Genomic DNA, 17,574 nt, shown 5'->3' with positions numbered 1-17,574 from the left:
GATTTGCCGCTGTTGTGATATCTGCGATCTGCCGCTGCTGTGATTTGTGTGATCTGCCGCTGTTGTGAATTGCTTGATTTGCCACTGTTGTGATATCTGCGATCTGCCGCTGTTGCGATATCTGCAATTTGCCGCTATTGTGATTTTGTGTGATTTGCCGCTGCTGTGATTTGTGTGATTCGCCGTTGTTGTGGTTTTGCAGGAGTTACAGTTTTTTGCGTCATATAGCAGTAACTAGAACTCCAATAAAATACGCGTAGTAGTACCTCTTGTCTGTAGTACCTCTTGTCAGTGAGATTTTCACATTTATTGATGCAGTGTGGCGGCCGATATTTAGCGACTCCTGATCAGATCTTTTTTAATGCATGTATTTATATCCGATTATTTTGTATGTTTGATGATTTTGACAAACGGGAAGTGTTGCCCGAAACACGTGAAGAAAGTTTTTATCTGCATGAGAATCGCTAAAGTGTCCGGGATCAAGATGGGCAGTGCTGGATCTTCCTCTCCGCGTCCGGCAGTTCTGTCTCAGGCAGATATGGAAATGATTACAGGGTCGTCTGATTAGACGCTGGGTCTTAACACGAGAGGATGTAAAAGTGCTTCCCCGGGAGGAAACTGAATACACGTGAACGGACAGGCGTTGGTGGCATGATGCAGACCGCAGCAGCTGTACAGAACATGATGTTAGGCAGACAGACAACATCAGTGGCAAGATGGACAGCAAGGAGAGGTCTATACATCGGAATGAGCCGGAGGAGTGTGAAAATCCTCCTGGTCCATTGATAAACTGCTCCATTATATTGAGGAGACTGTTGGTGTGGCTTCTGCTGCTTGTGGCATCAGGAGTGGGGTGACTCTGCGGGGGGTGGAGAGGGGCCTCCCTTTCAGACACGCTGTTGACAGGCGTCTGCTCGCTGTAAGCTGTGGCAAGCTGTGTACACAGTGTTTCCTGGTAGTAACGTATTTTGTCCTCTCTTTCTGCCAGAGGAAAACATTCCCCCAATTTGTCTTGGTGGTGAGGGTCTAAAAGCATGGCTATCCAGTAATCATCAGACTGCCTGATGGCTCCGAACCGCCGGTCACTGTGTAAACAAGCGAGTCTACAGGTCGCCATTCTGGCCAGCGTGCCCGAAGAGCCAGTTCTCTCCACCCCGCCACTGAGACAATTGGGTATCTGCCGTAGGATGTGGTGGGGTTTTCTTGCCACTTAGGAACAAGGAAGGTACCCCACCAGGAAATGGCAGTGAAGACTGAGAGGACTCCACTAAAAGCTTTCTTTGGGGCTGCAAGGAGGAGGAGCAGGAGGAACGCTGTGACCACTGGTTCCCTGGCACGGTGCGGGACTCTGAAGTCACCTCCATGTCATCCTGCTGTGACTGAGAGGAGGAATGAGCCATCCAATCCACAGTCTCATCCTCTTTCTTCTTAACTGTAATATTCTGCCTTTCTGAAGCTGGGGACAACTGCGGTCCACTACTACCACTACCATTTCTACTACTACATCTGACTGGATAGCTGATGCTGCTGCTACCCACATTCTGGCTCTGGATCTTTTGTTTGAAACCCTTCTGTAGCCCGGACCTTCTTAGGCCTCTCAGATAATGTTGTGCATTACCCTGTGTATTGGTGTACTAATCACATATAAAGGGTGCTAGTTTGAATGTAATCAACCCCCCACTACCCCGACCGTGTGGAAACTGAGAACACGTAAACTTGGGCTAACACTCAATTTCAACATAACACACACAGGTAGATTGCTGCTATACCCTGGGTATTGGTACTGTAATCACGTACATTTATATATATGCTGCTTAATTGTATTGAACCCCACAGAAAATGGAGAAACAAAATGAAAGTATTTGCTTGCAGGTGGCTGCTTTTGAGGTCTGCACTTCTGATAGCAGACACGGCTTCTGTCCCCTCTCTCGCTGTCTGTCCGCTGCTTATCTCTATTCTACACAACACATATAATTCTTCTTTGGAATCCCACGCTTTCCATTCACTCTCCCTGGCAATAAGCGTGATTGGTTTCTCACTCTCCCCGATTGATCTCTTACTCTCCCCGATTGGTCTCTCACTCTCCCCGATTGGTCTCTCACTCTCCCCGATTGGTCTCTCACTCTCCCCGATTGGTCTCTCACTCTCCCCGATTGGTTTCTCACTCTCCCCGATTGATCTCTCACTCTCCCCGATTGGTCTCTCACTCTCCCCGATTGGTCTCTCACTCTCCCCGATTGATCTCTCACTCTCCCCGATTGGTTTCTCACTCTCCCCGATTGGCCTCTCACTCTCCCCGATTGATCTCTCACTCTCCCCGATTGATCTCTCACTCTCCCCGATTGGCTTCTCACTCTCCCCGATTGGCCTCTCACTCTCCCCGATTGGCCTCTCACTCTCCCCGATTGGCCTCTCACTCTCCCCGATTGGCCTCTCACTCTCCCCGATTGGCCTCTCACTCTCCCCGATTGGTCTCTCACTCTCCCCGATTGGTCTCTCACTCTCCCCGATTGGTCTCTCACTCTCCCCGATTGGTCTCTCACTCTCCCTGACTCCCTAAGATGGTTTTCCTAGCAGACACTGTAAGATCCATCCACCCTCATTCACAGACTCGCACAGAATGGCGTTCTGCTCGGGCACCTCTCTGCCGCTGAAGCACTGATTGGCTCATCCAGGCTGTCTGTCAGCCTGGGAGCCAATCAGGACAAGCTTTCCCCCCACTTCCGCTTAGGGTCACATGAGACCCTTCTTCTTCCTCACTGGTACTTTTTCCCGCCAACATGTGCAGTAAAATAGCACTTCACACCGTTTTAGTGGATTCATCCGAAACTAACCCCGAAAGATTCGAATTCATCTACCATCCAAAAAATAGCAACGTTTGGACCAAACCCAGTTCAGTCCGAACTGGTTCACTCATCCTTACTGTTGAGGAGCAGAACATGGTTATTTAGGCCCCAATCGCTAAACCTAGAAGTGAAGGAGCTGAGAGAAGTGTCTGGTCTATAGACAGATCTACAGGAGGCCATGTATTCAGTCACTGTGTGCTTGTGTCTCCACAGATGGATCCAGGAGGAGAAATTCTTCAGAGAGATGTCCCCTTCATCTGTATTCCCAGGACTGTCCAGAGGAGAAGGTCCCAGAGAACCATCAGGTAGATGGAGCTGATATTAAGGATGAGGTTAAAGATGAAGCAGAAGAGGAGATGGATTTATGGACCGATCAGCAGTGTAAGGAGGGGGGCTGTCATGTCTGTTTTGAGGGTCACATAGATACTACTACCATCATCACATTTAATTATTCTATTCTTTCTTTATCCCACAGATGGATCCAGAAGGAGAAATCCTTCAGAGAGATGTCCACTTCCTCTGTATTGTCAGGACTGTCCAGAGGAGAAGCTCCCAGAGAACCATCAGGTAGATGGAACTGAGGTCTCACCAGAATCTGACCAGAAAGTGATTGAACCAAAGATCATTCTACATTTTTCTGGTTTAGGATGAAAATCTGATTGATATTAAGGCTGAGGTTAAAGATGAAGCAGAAGAGGAGACAGATTTATGGACCGATCAGCAGTGTAACGAGGGGGACTGTCATGTCAGGGTCACCTGGATACTACTCCCATCATCTCATCATCACATGTAATAATCTCTCCTGTCCCTGTGTGTTTCCTACAGATGGAATCATAGAAAGAAATCCCCCCGAGAGATGTCCCCGTCCTCTGTATTCCCAGGACTGTCCAGAGGAGAAGCTCCCAGAGAACCATCAGGTAGATGGAGCTGAGCCCTATACACATCGATATAGGGGGGTCCTGCAGTCATAGAGAGGTCATAGATTGTGGGGGTCTCTTATGTGGATCTGTAAGATTTCCCACCCGTTTGCTGTATTGTACTGAATTGTTACAGATGACAAATCAGGGGGAAGATGTGACTAATATTAAAGTGGAGGATGAAGAAGAGCGGATGATGGGCGATCCCCCGTGTAAGAGTGAGGTGGAGGAGGACATTCCAGTCCATGTGACCACAGGTATGTTATACTGGATGGAGAAGGTGGATTCAGAGGTCCCATCTTGGAGCTACACTAAGGTTGAGGATGGAGGCAATCATCAGGAATGAGTGTTTGTCCGATCGCCTGTTCCTGATAATTGCCCGGTGTAAAGATGCTGCAGTCACTCCTTGGTGTTATTGTATATCTATCCGGCGCCTATTAACGTAATTTATTAGCCGCACATCTCTCTATGTAAACTGGGTGCAGTGCTGAGAAATAGTGGAGCTGTATGGGGAGGAATGATCGTAGTAACGATGATGCAGATGATGAACAGCAGTGACTGGGAATGAACTTCCTAATTTCCGACCATTGTCCGCTCTGTCGCCCCCTTGTAATCGGTCAGCTCAGGGCTCCGCTGTGCAGGGGATCCACTTGTCACAGAGCAGTCAGAGATCAGACTTTACATAGATATAAAGCAGAAGAAGCGCAGAGATAAAGTCCTGATTGTATGCAGAAGATTGTTGGGTAGGGCCTGTAGAATCTGTTCCCGGCACTCGCCCATGTAAATCCATCTCCACAATCGGGTACATAAGGGGGCATAACCTGCTCCCCCCTATGATGGAGTGCCGGATTTACATTGGGGAGTGCCGGGAGTGTATGACTTGGACAATTAGATGCTGAGCACCACTGATGGAGCTTTCATTGGACATCCTGGTGTTGGATGGTGGGAGTAGTATTGAGTTCATGAGAAGGACGACCTGTTCAATCTTCCACGGCACACTCCCCATACCACAAGCTCTGAAGTGTTGTGTCTCATTGCACAACCTGCGAAGGTAAGTCCAAGAGTATGGGGCTAATCATTTCAGTTCATTATACTAAACATTATTACCCTATAAACCATCATTTTCCTAATTTTGTAAGTGCTGTGATATGATGGATCATCCATTGATCCATTTGTATCACCATATTTACCCGACGGTGATGTGTTCGCAGTAACAGGAAAACCACTTTATCGAGCACAAGGATTAAAGTTCCCTCGGCTGCAGCCTTGGATTCAGATAAACAGATAGAACTGTTGTCAGGAGTCAGTGTCGGAGAGACAGGAGCTCGGTCATGGCGCTGTCATCAGACTTTTCCTGTTTTAACAAGTTGGCTTTATCCTCGTGTTTAAATTACAACATGTTTTAGCGGCAGTGTTCTTCAGAATAATGGCGGTAAAAGATGGGGTCAGTGGTTATGTCGGGGGATGGAAGGAGAATTCTAAGCTAGAGTCTAGGTACATCGGCCAGATGAGTGCGAGTTGGATGGATGAATCCATACGTGAATGTTCAGACATGAAACAGGAAAGATGTCCCATAATTGTGACTCCCAGAAGAATATTACTTCTGATCACTCGGCTGTATTGGAACTCAAGAGTCATGTGCTGGCCACAGATTGCCTGTTATTGAGGTCCTTCCTGCGATATTACTTACCTGGTTTGTTGTTCCTGCTTTTCTTCTGATTACCCGTCCGTCTCATCCCTTGGTCTTGGCGTTTCCTCCTGGTTCTGACTTCGGCTTCTCCTGACGATCCTCCGCTTGCTCCTCTGGTACCGTGCTGCTCTCTTGGTTTCTGACTCGGCTTGTTTGACTACTCTGTTGCATGTATTATCTGTCTTCCCTGCACTTATCCTAGCTGAGGGTTTGTCGACCAGTTGTCCCTTGTTACTAGGACTTACAAGGTAAGTAGGCAGGGACAGGGGCGCGGGTTGAGCTCGGTGGTCACTTCCCCACCCCCTGTGTGTGTGACACCGGCGTCACTTAGTCACCGTGGTACCTGCCCCACTGACAGTGGGGCTGGTCAGCTTATCATGGGGTAAGGACACCAGGCCCAGGCCAATCAGGCTTTGCGTCAGCATCATGTGCATGCTGTCAGAGGGCTGTTTAGGCAGGCAGCTGCTGGATTCCTCTGACTTTTATCTCCTGGCAACCCAATCTCGTATTTGACTCTATGTATCTTGTGTTGGTTCTAACATATCTCTTTGGTATGGACTCTGGCTTGGTTTTTAACTAAGCTTTTGGATTCTGGTCTTGATTTTACCTGCCTGGTTCTGACCTCTTTCTTTCTGACTACTCTTTTTCTCCACTAGGTTTAGGCCTCTGTACTTAAGTCAAGTTAGGGATCACCACCAAGTTTGGGGCTGCCATTTAGGAAGGCTTGTGCAAGTAGGTAGGCACAGTGATGCAGGTAATATTCAAGGCTGCACTGTTCCCTACCCTACATGACAGAATCACAGGCCTTACCAAAACCTGTATTTGGTGTTTTTCTTTCTGTCTTGCATCCTATGCAGGCCTTGGTTCACCAAATGCTCAGTCTCGTCCGGCTGGTCCAGGACCTTGCAGCAAGTGTCCAACACCAGGAGACTATTAAGTCTCCACCCACTGCCTGATTAGATGCAGTTTATGTCTTTCAGAGAGAGTTGCATCTTGGACCTGACTCCTTTGGTTTACTTTATGATAAACCCGACATTTACTTTTGCCAAGTCCTTTTCCTTTGGCTCAACCCCTCCTTAACCACCTCAGCCCCTATAGCTTAAACACCCTGAAAGACCAGGCCACTTTTTACACTTCTGACCTACACTACTTTCACCGTTTATTGCTCGGTCATGCAACTTACCACCCAAATTAATTTTACCTCCTTTTCTTCTCACTAATAGAGCTTTCATTTGGTGGTATTTCATTGCTGCTGACATTTTTACTTTTTTTGTTATTAATCAAAATTTAACGATTTTTTTGCAAAAAAATGACATTTTTCACTTACAGGTGTAAAATTTAGCAAAAAAAAACGACATCCATATATACATTTTTCTCTAAATTTATTGTTCTACAAGTCTTTGATGAAAAAAAAATGTTTGGGTAAAAAAAAATGGTTTGGGTAAAAGTTATAGCGTTTACAAACTATGGTACAAAAATGTGAATTTCCGCTTTTTGAAGCAGCTCTGACTTTCTGAGCACCTGTCATGTTTCCTGAGGTTCTACAATGCCCAGACAGTACAAACACCCCACAAATGACCCCATTTCGGAAAGTAGACACCCTAAGGTATTCACTGATGGGCATAGTGAGTTCATAGAACTTTTTATTTTTTGTCACAAGTTAGTGGAAAATGATGATTTATTTATTTTTTCTTACAAAGTCTCATATTCCACTAACTTGTGACAAAAAATAAAAACTTCCATGAACTCACTATGCCCATCAGCGAATACCTTGGGGTGTCTTCTTTCCAAAATGGGGTCACTTGTGGGGTAGTTATACTGCCCTGGCATTCTAGGGGCCCAAATGTGTGGTAAGTTGTTTGAAATCAAAATCTGTAAAAATTGGCCGGTGAAATCCAAAAGGTGCTCTTTGGAATATGGGCCCCTTTGCCCACCTAGGCTGCAAAAAAGTGTCACACATCTGGTATCTCCGTACTCAGGAGAAGTTGGGGAATGTGTTTTGGGGTGTCATTTTACATATACCCATGCTGGGTGAGTTAAATATCTTGGTCAAATGCCAACTTTGTATAAAAAAATGGGAAAAGTTGTCTTTTGCCAAGATATTTCTCTCACCCAGCATGGGTATATGTAAAATGACACCCCAAAACACATTCCCCAACTTATCCTGAGTACGGAGATACCACATGTGTGACGCTTTTTTGCAGCCTAGGTGGGCAAAGGGGCCCATATTCCAAAGAGCACCTTTCGGATTTCACAGGTCATTTTTTACAGAATTTGATTTCTAACTCCTTACCACACATTTGGGCCCCTAGAATTCCAGGGCAGTATAACTACCCCACAAGTGACCCCATTTTGTAAAGAAGACACCCCAAGGTATTCCGTGAGGGGCATGGCGAGTTCCTAGAATTTTTTATTTTTTGTCACAAGTTAGCGGAAAATTATTATTATTATTATTTTTTTCTTACAAAGTCTCATATTCCACTAACTTGTGACAAAAAATAAAAACTTCCATGAACTCACTATGCCCATCAGGGACTACCTTGGGGTGTCTTCTTTCCAAAATGGGGTCACTTGTGGGGTAGTTATACTGCCCTGGCATTCTAGGGGCCCAAATGTGTGGTAAGTTGTTTGAAATCAAAATCTGTAAAAATTGGCCGGTGAAATCCGAAAGGTGCTCTTTGGAATATGGGCCCCTTTGCCCACCTAGGCTGCAAAAAAGTGTCACACATGGGGTATCGCCGTACTCAGGAGAAGTTGGGCAATGTGTTTTGGGATGTCATTTTACATATACCCATGCTGGGTGAGAGAAATATCTTCTCAAAAGACAACTTTTCCCATTTTTTTATACAAAGTTGGCATTTGACCAAGATATTTATCTCACCCAGCAATGGTATATGTAAAAGACACCCCAAAACACATTGCCCAACTTCTCCTGAGTACGGCGATACCAGATGTGTGACACTTTTTTGCAGCCTAGGTGGGCAAAGGGGCCCATATTCCAAAGAGCACCTTTCGGATTTCACCGGCCAATTTTTACAGATTTTGATTTCAAACAACTTACCACACATTTGGGCCCCTAGAATGCCAGGGCAGTATAACTACCCCACAAGTGACCCCATTTTGGAAAGAAGACACCCCAAGGTATTCCCTGATGGGCATAGTGAGTTCATGGAAGTTTTTATTTTTTGTCACAAGTTAGTGGAATATGAGACTTTGTAAGAAAAAAATAAATAAATAAAAAATCATCATTTTCCACTAACTTGTGACAAAAAATAAAAAATTCTAGGAACTCGCCATGCCCCTCACGGAATACCTTGGGGTGTCTTCTTTCCAAAATGGAGTCACTTGTGGGGTAGTTATACTGCCCTGGCATTTTCCAGGGGCCCTAATGTGTGGTAAGTAGGTAAATGACCTGTGAAATCCTAAAGGTGCTCTTTGGAATATGGGCCCCTTTGCCCACCTAGGCTGCAAAAAAGTGTCACACATCTGGTATCTCCGTATTCAGGAGAAGTTGGGCAATGTGTTTTGGGGTGTCTTTTTACATATACTCATGCTGGGTGAGAGAAATATCTCGGCAAAAGACAACTTTTCCCATTTTTTATACAAAGTTGGCATTTGACCAAGATATTTATCTCACCCAGCATGGGTATATGTAAAATGACACCCCAAAACACATTGCCCAACTTCTCCTGAGTACGGAGATACCACATGTGTGACACTTTTTTGCACAAAGGGGCCCACATTCATTTTATGAGGGCATTTTTAGACATTTGGATCCCAGACTTCTTCTCACGCTTTAGGGCCCCTAGAATGCCAGTGCAGTATAAATACCCCACATGTGACCCCATTTTGGAAAGAAGACACCCCAAGGTATTCAATGAGGGGCATGGCGAGTTCATCGAATTATTTTTTTTTTGGCACAAGTTAGCGGAAATAGATTATTTTTATTTTTATCTCACAAAGTCTCCCTTTCCGCTAACTTGGGACAAAAATTTCAATCTTTCATGGACTCAATATGCCCCTCACGGAATACCTTGGGGTGTCTTCTTTCCGAAATGGGGTCACATGTGGGGTATTTATACTGCCCTGGCATTCTAGGGGCCCTAAGGCGTGAGAAGAAGTCTGGAATATAAATGTCTAAAAATTTTTACGCATTTGGATTCCGTGAGGGGTATGGTGAGTTCATGTGAGATTTTATTTTTTGACACAAGTTAGTGGAATATGAGACTTTGTAAGAAAAAATATAAATAATTTCCGCTAACTTGGGCCAAAAAAATGTCTGAATGGAGCCTTACAGGGGGGTGATCAATGACAGGGGGGTGATCAATGACAGGGGGGTGATCAATGACAGGGGGGTGATCAGGGAGTCTATATGGGGTGATCACCCCCCTGTCATTGATCACCCCCCTATAAGGCTCCATTCAGATGTCCGTATGTGTTTTGCGGATCCGATCCATGTATCAGTGGATCCGTAAAAATCATATGGACATCTGAATGCAGCCTTACAGGGGGGTGATCAATGACAGGGGGGTGATCAATGACAGGGGGGGTGATCAATGACAGGGGGGTGATCAGGGAGTCTATATGGGGTGATCACCCCCCTGTAAGGCTCTATTCAGATGTCCGTATGTGTTTTGCGGATCCGAGCTATGTATCAGTGGATCCGTAAAAATCATACGGACATCTGAATGCAGCCTTACAGGGGGGTGATCAATGACAGGGGGGTGATCAGGGAGTCTATATGGGGTGATCACCTCCGTCATTGATCACTCCCCTGTAAGGCTGCATTCAGACGTCCGTATGAATTTTACGGATCCACTGATAGATGGATCGGATCCGCAAAACACATACGGACGTCTGAATGGAGCCTTACAGGGGAGTGATCAATGACGGAGGTGATCACCCCATATAGACTCCCTGATCACCCCCCTGTCATTGATCACTCCCCTGTAAGGCTCCATTCAGACGTCCGTATGTGTTTTGCGGATCCGATCCATCTATCAGTGGATCCGTAAAATTCATACGGACATCTGAATGGAGCCTTACAGGGGGGTGATGAATGACAGGGGGGTGATCAGGGAGTCTATATAGGGTGATCAGGGGTGATCAAGGGTGATCAAGGGTGAATAAGGGGTTAATAAGTGACAGGAGGGGGGGTGTAGTGTAGTGGTGCTTGGTGCAACATATTACTGAGCTGCCTGTGTCCTCTGGTGGTCGATCCAAACAAAGGGGACCACCAGAGGACCAGGTAGCAGGTATATTAGACGCTGTTTTGATAACAGCGTCTAATATACCTGTTAGGGGTTAAAAAAAATCACATCTCCAGCCTGCCAGCGAACGATCGCCGCTGGCAGGCTGGAGATCCACTCGCTTACCTTCCGATCCTGTGAACGCGCGCGCCTGTGTGCACGCGTTCACAGGAAATCTTGCGTCTCGCTAGATGACGCGTAGATGCGTGACTGTGCGCAGGGCTGCCACCTCCGGAACGCGAATCTGCGTTAGGCGGTCCGGAGGCGGTTAAAAGGAAGATGGACGTTGAGCCAGGGATTTGTTCTGATTTCCACATCTGGAGTCGGGAAGGATTATTTTTCTTCCCCTGGATCATTGCAGCAGGATTACTGGTTGGACTTGATGGACTTTTTTCAACCTTAATAACTATGTAAGCTGGTCTTGCTCTGTCAGAAACACAGACCTATCGAGGACTATTGTGCAGATTTCTGTAAGTGATGTGTCGCATCTACATGGAATGACTGAGCCTTTGTGTCAATGTCAATTTCTCCAGGGTCTTTGACACATTAAAAGAGCAATTAGTGAGTTATCTTTCAACTGATTTTCTTGATGAAACTATGAAATTAGCTGTGCGTTTGGACAGATGACTTAGGAAAACGCTTAAGAAAACGTTCATCCGCATCCATTCCAATTTCCGTCCAGATTTGTCTTCCACCTTGAAGGTAGCTGCTGCCACTGATGAACCTGAGAAGCTGGGAGTTACTATGTCTCCTCAAGACAGAGACTGCTTCAGGAAATAGGGGATTATGCTTCTATTGTGGTGACGCTGACCATTTACTCAAGACCTGTCTGAAACGTCCACCACCAGAAAGGTGGTTCTCGGGAAGGCCACGCAGGTACTTCGTAAAAACTGTATCAAGATCCTATTACCAGTGTGTATTTCTTAACAACAATATGAAATTGCTTTTCTGGATCTGCTGCCAGTTTTATTGATTTGGATTTTGCTATGTTCTTGGGTATTCGGTTACTTACTGTCCCTGGTCCTCAATGTGTCATTGCTACTGACAATACACCTGTGGCCAACGGTTATGTTGAGTAATGTGTCCCCAACATTTCTATGCTTATTGGTGGTCATTCTAAGGTCTATTCTCTGCCCGCTGATGTGATTTGGGGTCTGTCATGGTTTCAACTACCTAATCCTGTTATTAACTGGTCCTCTGGAGAAGTGGGGACCCAAATGTTTCTGTACCTGTCTGTCTATGGTTCTTGCCTGTCCTTGATATGGAGTACGTCTCTGAATATATTAGGGGCTTTGCGTCCGTTTTTGCTAAATCTGGTTCTCTTTCACCGTTTAGGTCATGTGATTGTGCCATTGTTTTGTTACCTGGGGTTAAGTGTCCCAAAAGCAGGATTTATCATCTCACTGGTTCAGAATATCAAGCCATAAGGCATTTCATTCAGGAGAGCCTACTAAAGGGTCATAATTAGTCTTCTGTGCCCCCTATGGGAACTGGTAAAAAAAATTCTTAGCAAAAGGATAGTGGACTCGATGGTTTACCAAGCTAGAAATCAAGGGTGTCTATAATATTGTGGTAAGGAAGGGGACAGGTGGAAAACAGCGTTTAATACCCCAGAGGATCATTCTGAATACCTGATCATGCGATCGGTCTTTGTAACACACCTGTGGTCTTTCAGAATCTGGTAAATGACATTTTCAGAAAGGATATCAGGAGGTTTGTTGTTCTAGATCTTGATGGTATACTGAGTTATTCATTGGATTGGGCATCCCACATATGTCTTAGAACTGTGTTACAGATACCCCATGATAACTAGTTGTATGTTAAACTCAAGTGTTTTTTTGAGGTTCAAGAAGCACCCCTTCTCTGATACATTCTTGCCCTAAAAGCATTTACTATGGATCCAGCCAAGAACCAAGCTTTTATGGATGGGGACTGCTCCTCTTCTCTCAAAGCTTTGTAAAGATTTCTTGGTTTCACTAACTGTTACTGCAAATTAATTTAAAAAAAATATTCTGTAATAGCAAAGTATCTTACTGGCATTACTAAGAAGGGGTGGATCTGCTTCATTAGCACTAAAGGCGTGAAAGCTCTGGTTTTGGTACTGCCGGATAAGAATAGGACATTAGTGGTGGAGGTGGATGCTTCCAAGGTGGGGTGGGAGCTGTGTTGTCCCAGGTAACTTCTCCACTTTCTCACATTAGACCACGTGCTTTTTTCACATAAATTCTCTCCCGCTGAAAAGTGTTATGTTATTGGAAATTGTGAGTTTATGGCCATTAAGTGGGCCTTTGAAGAATGGCACCAGTTTCTTGAGGTGGCTCAACACAAAGTAACGATCCTTATGGACCACAAGAATTTGATCAGAACAGAAGACGTCTGAATCCTAATCAGGCTCAGTGGGCATGCATTATTTTTCACCGATTTTAATTTAGGGTGGATGGATGAAATAATATTAGGGCCGATGCTTTATTTAGAAATTGCGGTGTAAAGCACTTCTCAGAGTACAAACCAGAATCTGTTTTGTCCACCAGTATCGTCAATTCCACTATCTCCCCTGATTTGGCCTCTCAAATCGGAACCAACCAGGATCTGGGCCCCAAGAACCTTCCAGAGGATACATTTTTTGTTACCTGCCACTTCTGTCTACACCTGAGTGAGCTTTATGACTCAGTGTTAACTGGACACCCAGGGATTGCTGACATAAAAAGGCTGGTCTCTAGATATTACTGGTGGTCCTCTAAGTCTAGGGATATTTCTGCTCATGTATCTACCTGTGAGGTTTGTGCTCATTTCAAGACTCCCAGGAAATGTCCTGCTGGTGACTATCTCCAAGTTGGGGGCCGCGATTTAGGGCGGATCATCCGAGTAGGTAGGGACAGTGGTGTGAGTAGAGCACAGGGCGGCACTGTTCCCTACCCTATGTGACAACTTCATTATGGGGAATAAATAGTATATTTAGCTATAAATCTGAGGTTAATTGATGGTATAATAATAGTATCACTGGTCACCCTACACCTAAACATCTCCCTAAAAAGAGGTGCTTTCCTGGGGACTAAATATTTGTGTTTGTGGACCCCTGATAGTCAGTTTATGTTCTCGTTTGTAGAGAGGTTTGACCGCTATATAGATGATTTATTCTTTGTATGAGAAGGCGCTGAGCGAGACTGTATATTGATACAAATGATGTGACTTTACCGCCAACTGTGCATAAAATGCTGAAGACAGAGTGGAAACTATTCCGTCAAGGAAAAACACTGCAGGTAATTCTCTACTTGAAAAAGTTTTAGAAAACTGGTGGGAATGAAAAACAAAAACAAATTGCAGTGTCATAAAAGTCACAAATAGCTGTGATGGTAAGGGTTAATGTCAGACTGGGGCCACGATTAGATTGTGGATCTGACATCAGGCGTGTACAGCAGCAACTGCACTCCCAGCGAGTATGACGGAGGGGTTCACGTAACCCACTGGAAGGCATATGTTAGCAGCGCTATACCACCGAGTGCCTGATATCAAAGCAGGCAGGACAGTGATGCTGGAGGGACCTTGTAAGTTGTAAGATGACCAATTGGCACTTCTGGACAAATGTGTTCGCAGAGGACGTCGGGTCTAGGTTTAAGTAATAAAAGTAGTCACTGAGTGTAGAGCGGAATTCTGGACTTTTGCTGAATGTGTCAATGATAAAAGTGGATTTGCAATATATAGGCGACGTAAAGGAAGGATTTCTGCTTCTCCTTCCTGCTGGATCCACTTCTGGTTTTGGTTAAAAAAAACTCCATTTAAAACTGTACCCTAAACTGTAAAAACAGAAAATCATCACTTGTGTTTCCAGCCTTATAGGAATGTAATATATTTTTGTGTTTTTGGCTTCAAAATCACAAAATCCATTTTTAATCCTTACAGGAAATCCCAGTAAGAACATTATATTATCTCTCCATTATAAAGCAGATGATGAAGGTATCGTACAGCGCTCTTCAGGAGAAATCCTCACTACCCGTAATGTACACCCAGGACCTCACAGTACAGATCTATCACATAATCATGAGGAACCTGCTGACCAATCACAGATTGCTACCACAAGTACTGGGAAGAACGAGGGTCAAAGGTTTCAGTGTGATGAATGTGGGAAACAGTATTCATGCAGATCAGTCCTTGTCAGACACCGAAGACTTCACACTGGAGAGAAGCTGCATTCATGTTCAGAAAGTTGGAAATGTTTTACTGATCAATCAAGTCTTTTTAGAGACAGAAGTCACACAGAAGAGAAGCCGTATTCATGTTCACAATGTGGGAAATGTTTTAGAGAGAAATCATGTCTTGTTATACATAAGAAAATTCACAAAGGAGAGAAGCCATATTCATGTTCAGAATGTGGGAAATGTTTTAGAGACAAAACACGTCTTAAAATACATGAGAGGAGTCACACAGGAGAGCAGCCGTATTCATGTTCAGAATGTGGGAAATGTTTTAGAGACAAATCAAGTCTTACAATACATAAGAGAAGTCACACAGGAGAGAAGCCATATTCATGTCCAGAGTGTTGTAAATGTTTTATGCTTAAATCACAGCTTGTAATACATGAGAGAAGTCACACAGGAGAGAAACCATATTCATGTTCAGAATGTGGGAAATGTTTTAGAGACAAATCAAGTCTTACAATACATGAGAGGAATCACACAGGAGAGAGGCCGTATTCATGCTCAGAATGTGGGAAATGTTTTATGCGTAAATCACATCTTATAACACATGAGAGAAGCCACACAGGAGAGAAGCCATATTCATGTCCAGAATGTGGTAAATGTTTCAGAGATAAATCAAGTCTTAATACTCATAAGAGAAGTCACACAGGAGAGAAGCCATATTCATGTCCAGAATGTGGGAAATGTTTTAGAGATAAATCAAGTCTTAATACTCATAAGAGAAGTCACAAAGGAGTGAAACCATATTCATGTCCAGAATGTGGGAAATGTAGAGACAAATCAAGTCTTAAACTACATGAGAGAAGTGACACAGGAGAGAAGCCATATTCATGTCCAGAATGTGGAAAATGTTTTAGAGACAAATTAAATCTTAAAATAAATGGGACAGATCACACAGGAGAGCAGCCTTATTCATGTTCAGAATGTGGGAAATGTTTTCTGCATAAATCAAGTCTTATAATACATGAGAGAACACACACAGGAGAAAGGCCGTATTCATGTTTAGAATGTGGGAATTTTTTTATGTGTAAATCATATCTTATAATACATGAGAGAAGTCATACAGGAGAGAAGCCGTATTCGTGTTCAGAATGTGGAAAATGTTTTAGAGATAAATCAAGTCTTAATACACATAAGAGAAGTCACACAGGAGAGAAGCCGTATTCATGTCCAGAGTGTTGTAAATGTTTTATGCTTAAATCACAGCTTGTAATACATGAGAGAAGTCACACAGGAGAGAAACCATATTCATGTTCAGAATGTGGGAAATGTTTTAGAGACAAATCAAGTCTTACAATACATGAGAGGAATCACACAGGAGAGAGGCCGTATTCATGCTCAGAATGTGGGAAATGTTTTATTCGTAAATCACGTCTTGTAACACATGAGAGAAGCCACACAGGAGAGAAGCCATATTCGTGTCCAGAATGTGGTAAATGTTTCAGAGAGAAATCAAGTCTTAATACTCATAAGAAAAGTCACACAGGAGAGAAGCCATATTCATGTCCAGAATGAGGTAAATGTTTTATGCTTAAATCACAGCTTATAGTACATGAGAGAAGTCACACAGGAGAGAAACCATATTCATGTTCAGAATGTGGGAAATGTTTTAGAGACAAATCAAGTCTTACAATACATGAGAGAAATCACACAGGAGAGAAGCCGTATTTATGTTCACAATGTAGAAAATGTTTTAGAAAGAAATCAAGTCTTAAAAGACATGAGAAAAGTCACATAGGAGAGCAGCTGTAGTCCTGTTCAGAATGTGGGAAATGTTTTATATATAAATCATGTCTTGAAATACATGAGAGATTTCACACAGGAGAGCAGCCATATTCATGTTCAGAATGTGGTAATTGTTTTGGAAATAAATCTTGTTATACATGAGAGAAGTCACATAGGAGAGAAGCCGTATCCATGTTCAAAATACCAGAAATGTTTTATGCATAATTCTAATCTTAAACATCAGAGAATTCACACAAGAGAGAAGCTGTGTTCATGTTCAGCATGTGGGAAATATTTATACACAAAATCACATCTTGGTAGAAATGAGAGAAGTCATATAGAAGATAAGCTATATTGAAATAGTGATCATAATCATAGAGTTAAAAGGGTTTTCTGAGATATTTTTACTGATGACACCTGGAACCTTCGTCTATCTGTTGTTTGAGAAGGCACTGGCACTCGCAGCAAAGTCAGAACCTTCTCGCACCCATCCCTAATGCATGTAATGTCGCGTCCATTGGTCATATGGCCTAGTGCAGAAGTATTGGGGCCCTGTACACAGGGTATTTGTAGTATGTCCATTGTGTATGTATATTGCTGTAATTCCTTTTAACAGGCTGCTTACACCTTAGTGTAGACACACCCAGTCACCCCAAGTGGTGTTGGTGCAAAATACTTATATATAGAACAGGTTGCAGGAAATGCAAGGGATGGGAGTTTCACTCAGCGAGAGCAAGGTCAGTCTAGACCAGAACACTGACGTGGAAGTTTAGTCTGTAGCCAGGGGAAACAAATGCTTAGTCAGACACCTCAACCAGACTACAGAGTCAGACAAGGGAGTCACTTAACTGAAGCTAGGGATGGACCTACTGAACCCATAAGTAAATGAGAGCTGACAAGTGGCTACACCTCTGAGTTGTGCACAGACCAAGGGTAGGGCTGAAATAGGAC

At 44.0% G+C, this 17,574-nt stretch overlaps 1 protein-coding gene across 1 annotated transcript in view; it reads left to right on the top strand.

Annotated features, from left to right (window-relative positions):
- The window catches only part of LOC120991117 (zinc finger protein 665-like), a 57,220-nt gene extending 40,454 nt beyond the window's left edge, over positions 1–16,766 (top strand). The window contains exons 5-10 of the mRNA XM_040420006.1: positions 3,060–3,227; positions 3,322–3,413; positions 3,493–3,571; positions 3,672–3,704; positions 13,392–13,571; positions 14,603–16,766. Of these exons, the coding sequence (XP_040275940.1) occupies positions 3,060–3,227; positions 3,322–3,413; positions 3,493–3,571; positions 3,672–3,704; positions 13,392–13,571; positions 14,603–16,413 (2,363 nt within the window). The 3' untranslated portion in view covers positions 16,414–16,766. The remainder of the gene's footprint in view (positions 1–3,059; positions 3,228–3,321; positions 3,414–3,492; positions 3,572–3,671; positions 3,705–13,391; positions 13,572–14,602) is intronic.
- Positions 16,767–17,574: the final 808 nt, after the last annotated feature.

The sequence above is a fragment of the Bufo bufo genome, chromosome 2 (genome assembly GCF_905171765.1).
Source record: "Bufo bufo chromosome 2, aBufBuf1.1, whole genome shotgun sequence".
NCBI classification, from domain to species: Eukaryota; Metazoa; Chordata; class Amphibia; order Anura; family Bufonidae; genus Bufo; species Bufo bufo.
The sequence above is the reverse complement of the archived record's forward strand: the minus strand, read 5'-3'. Positions and strand labels throughout refer to the sequence as shown.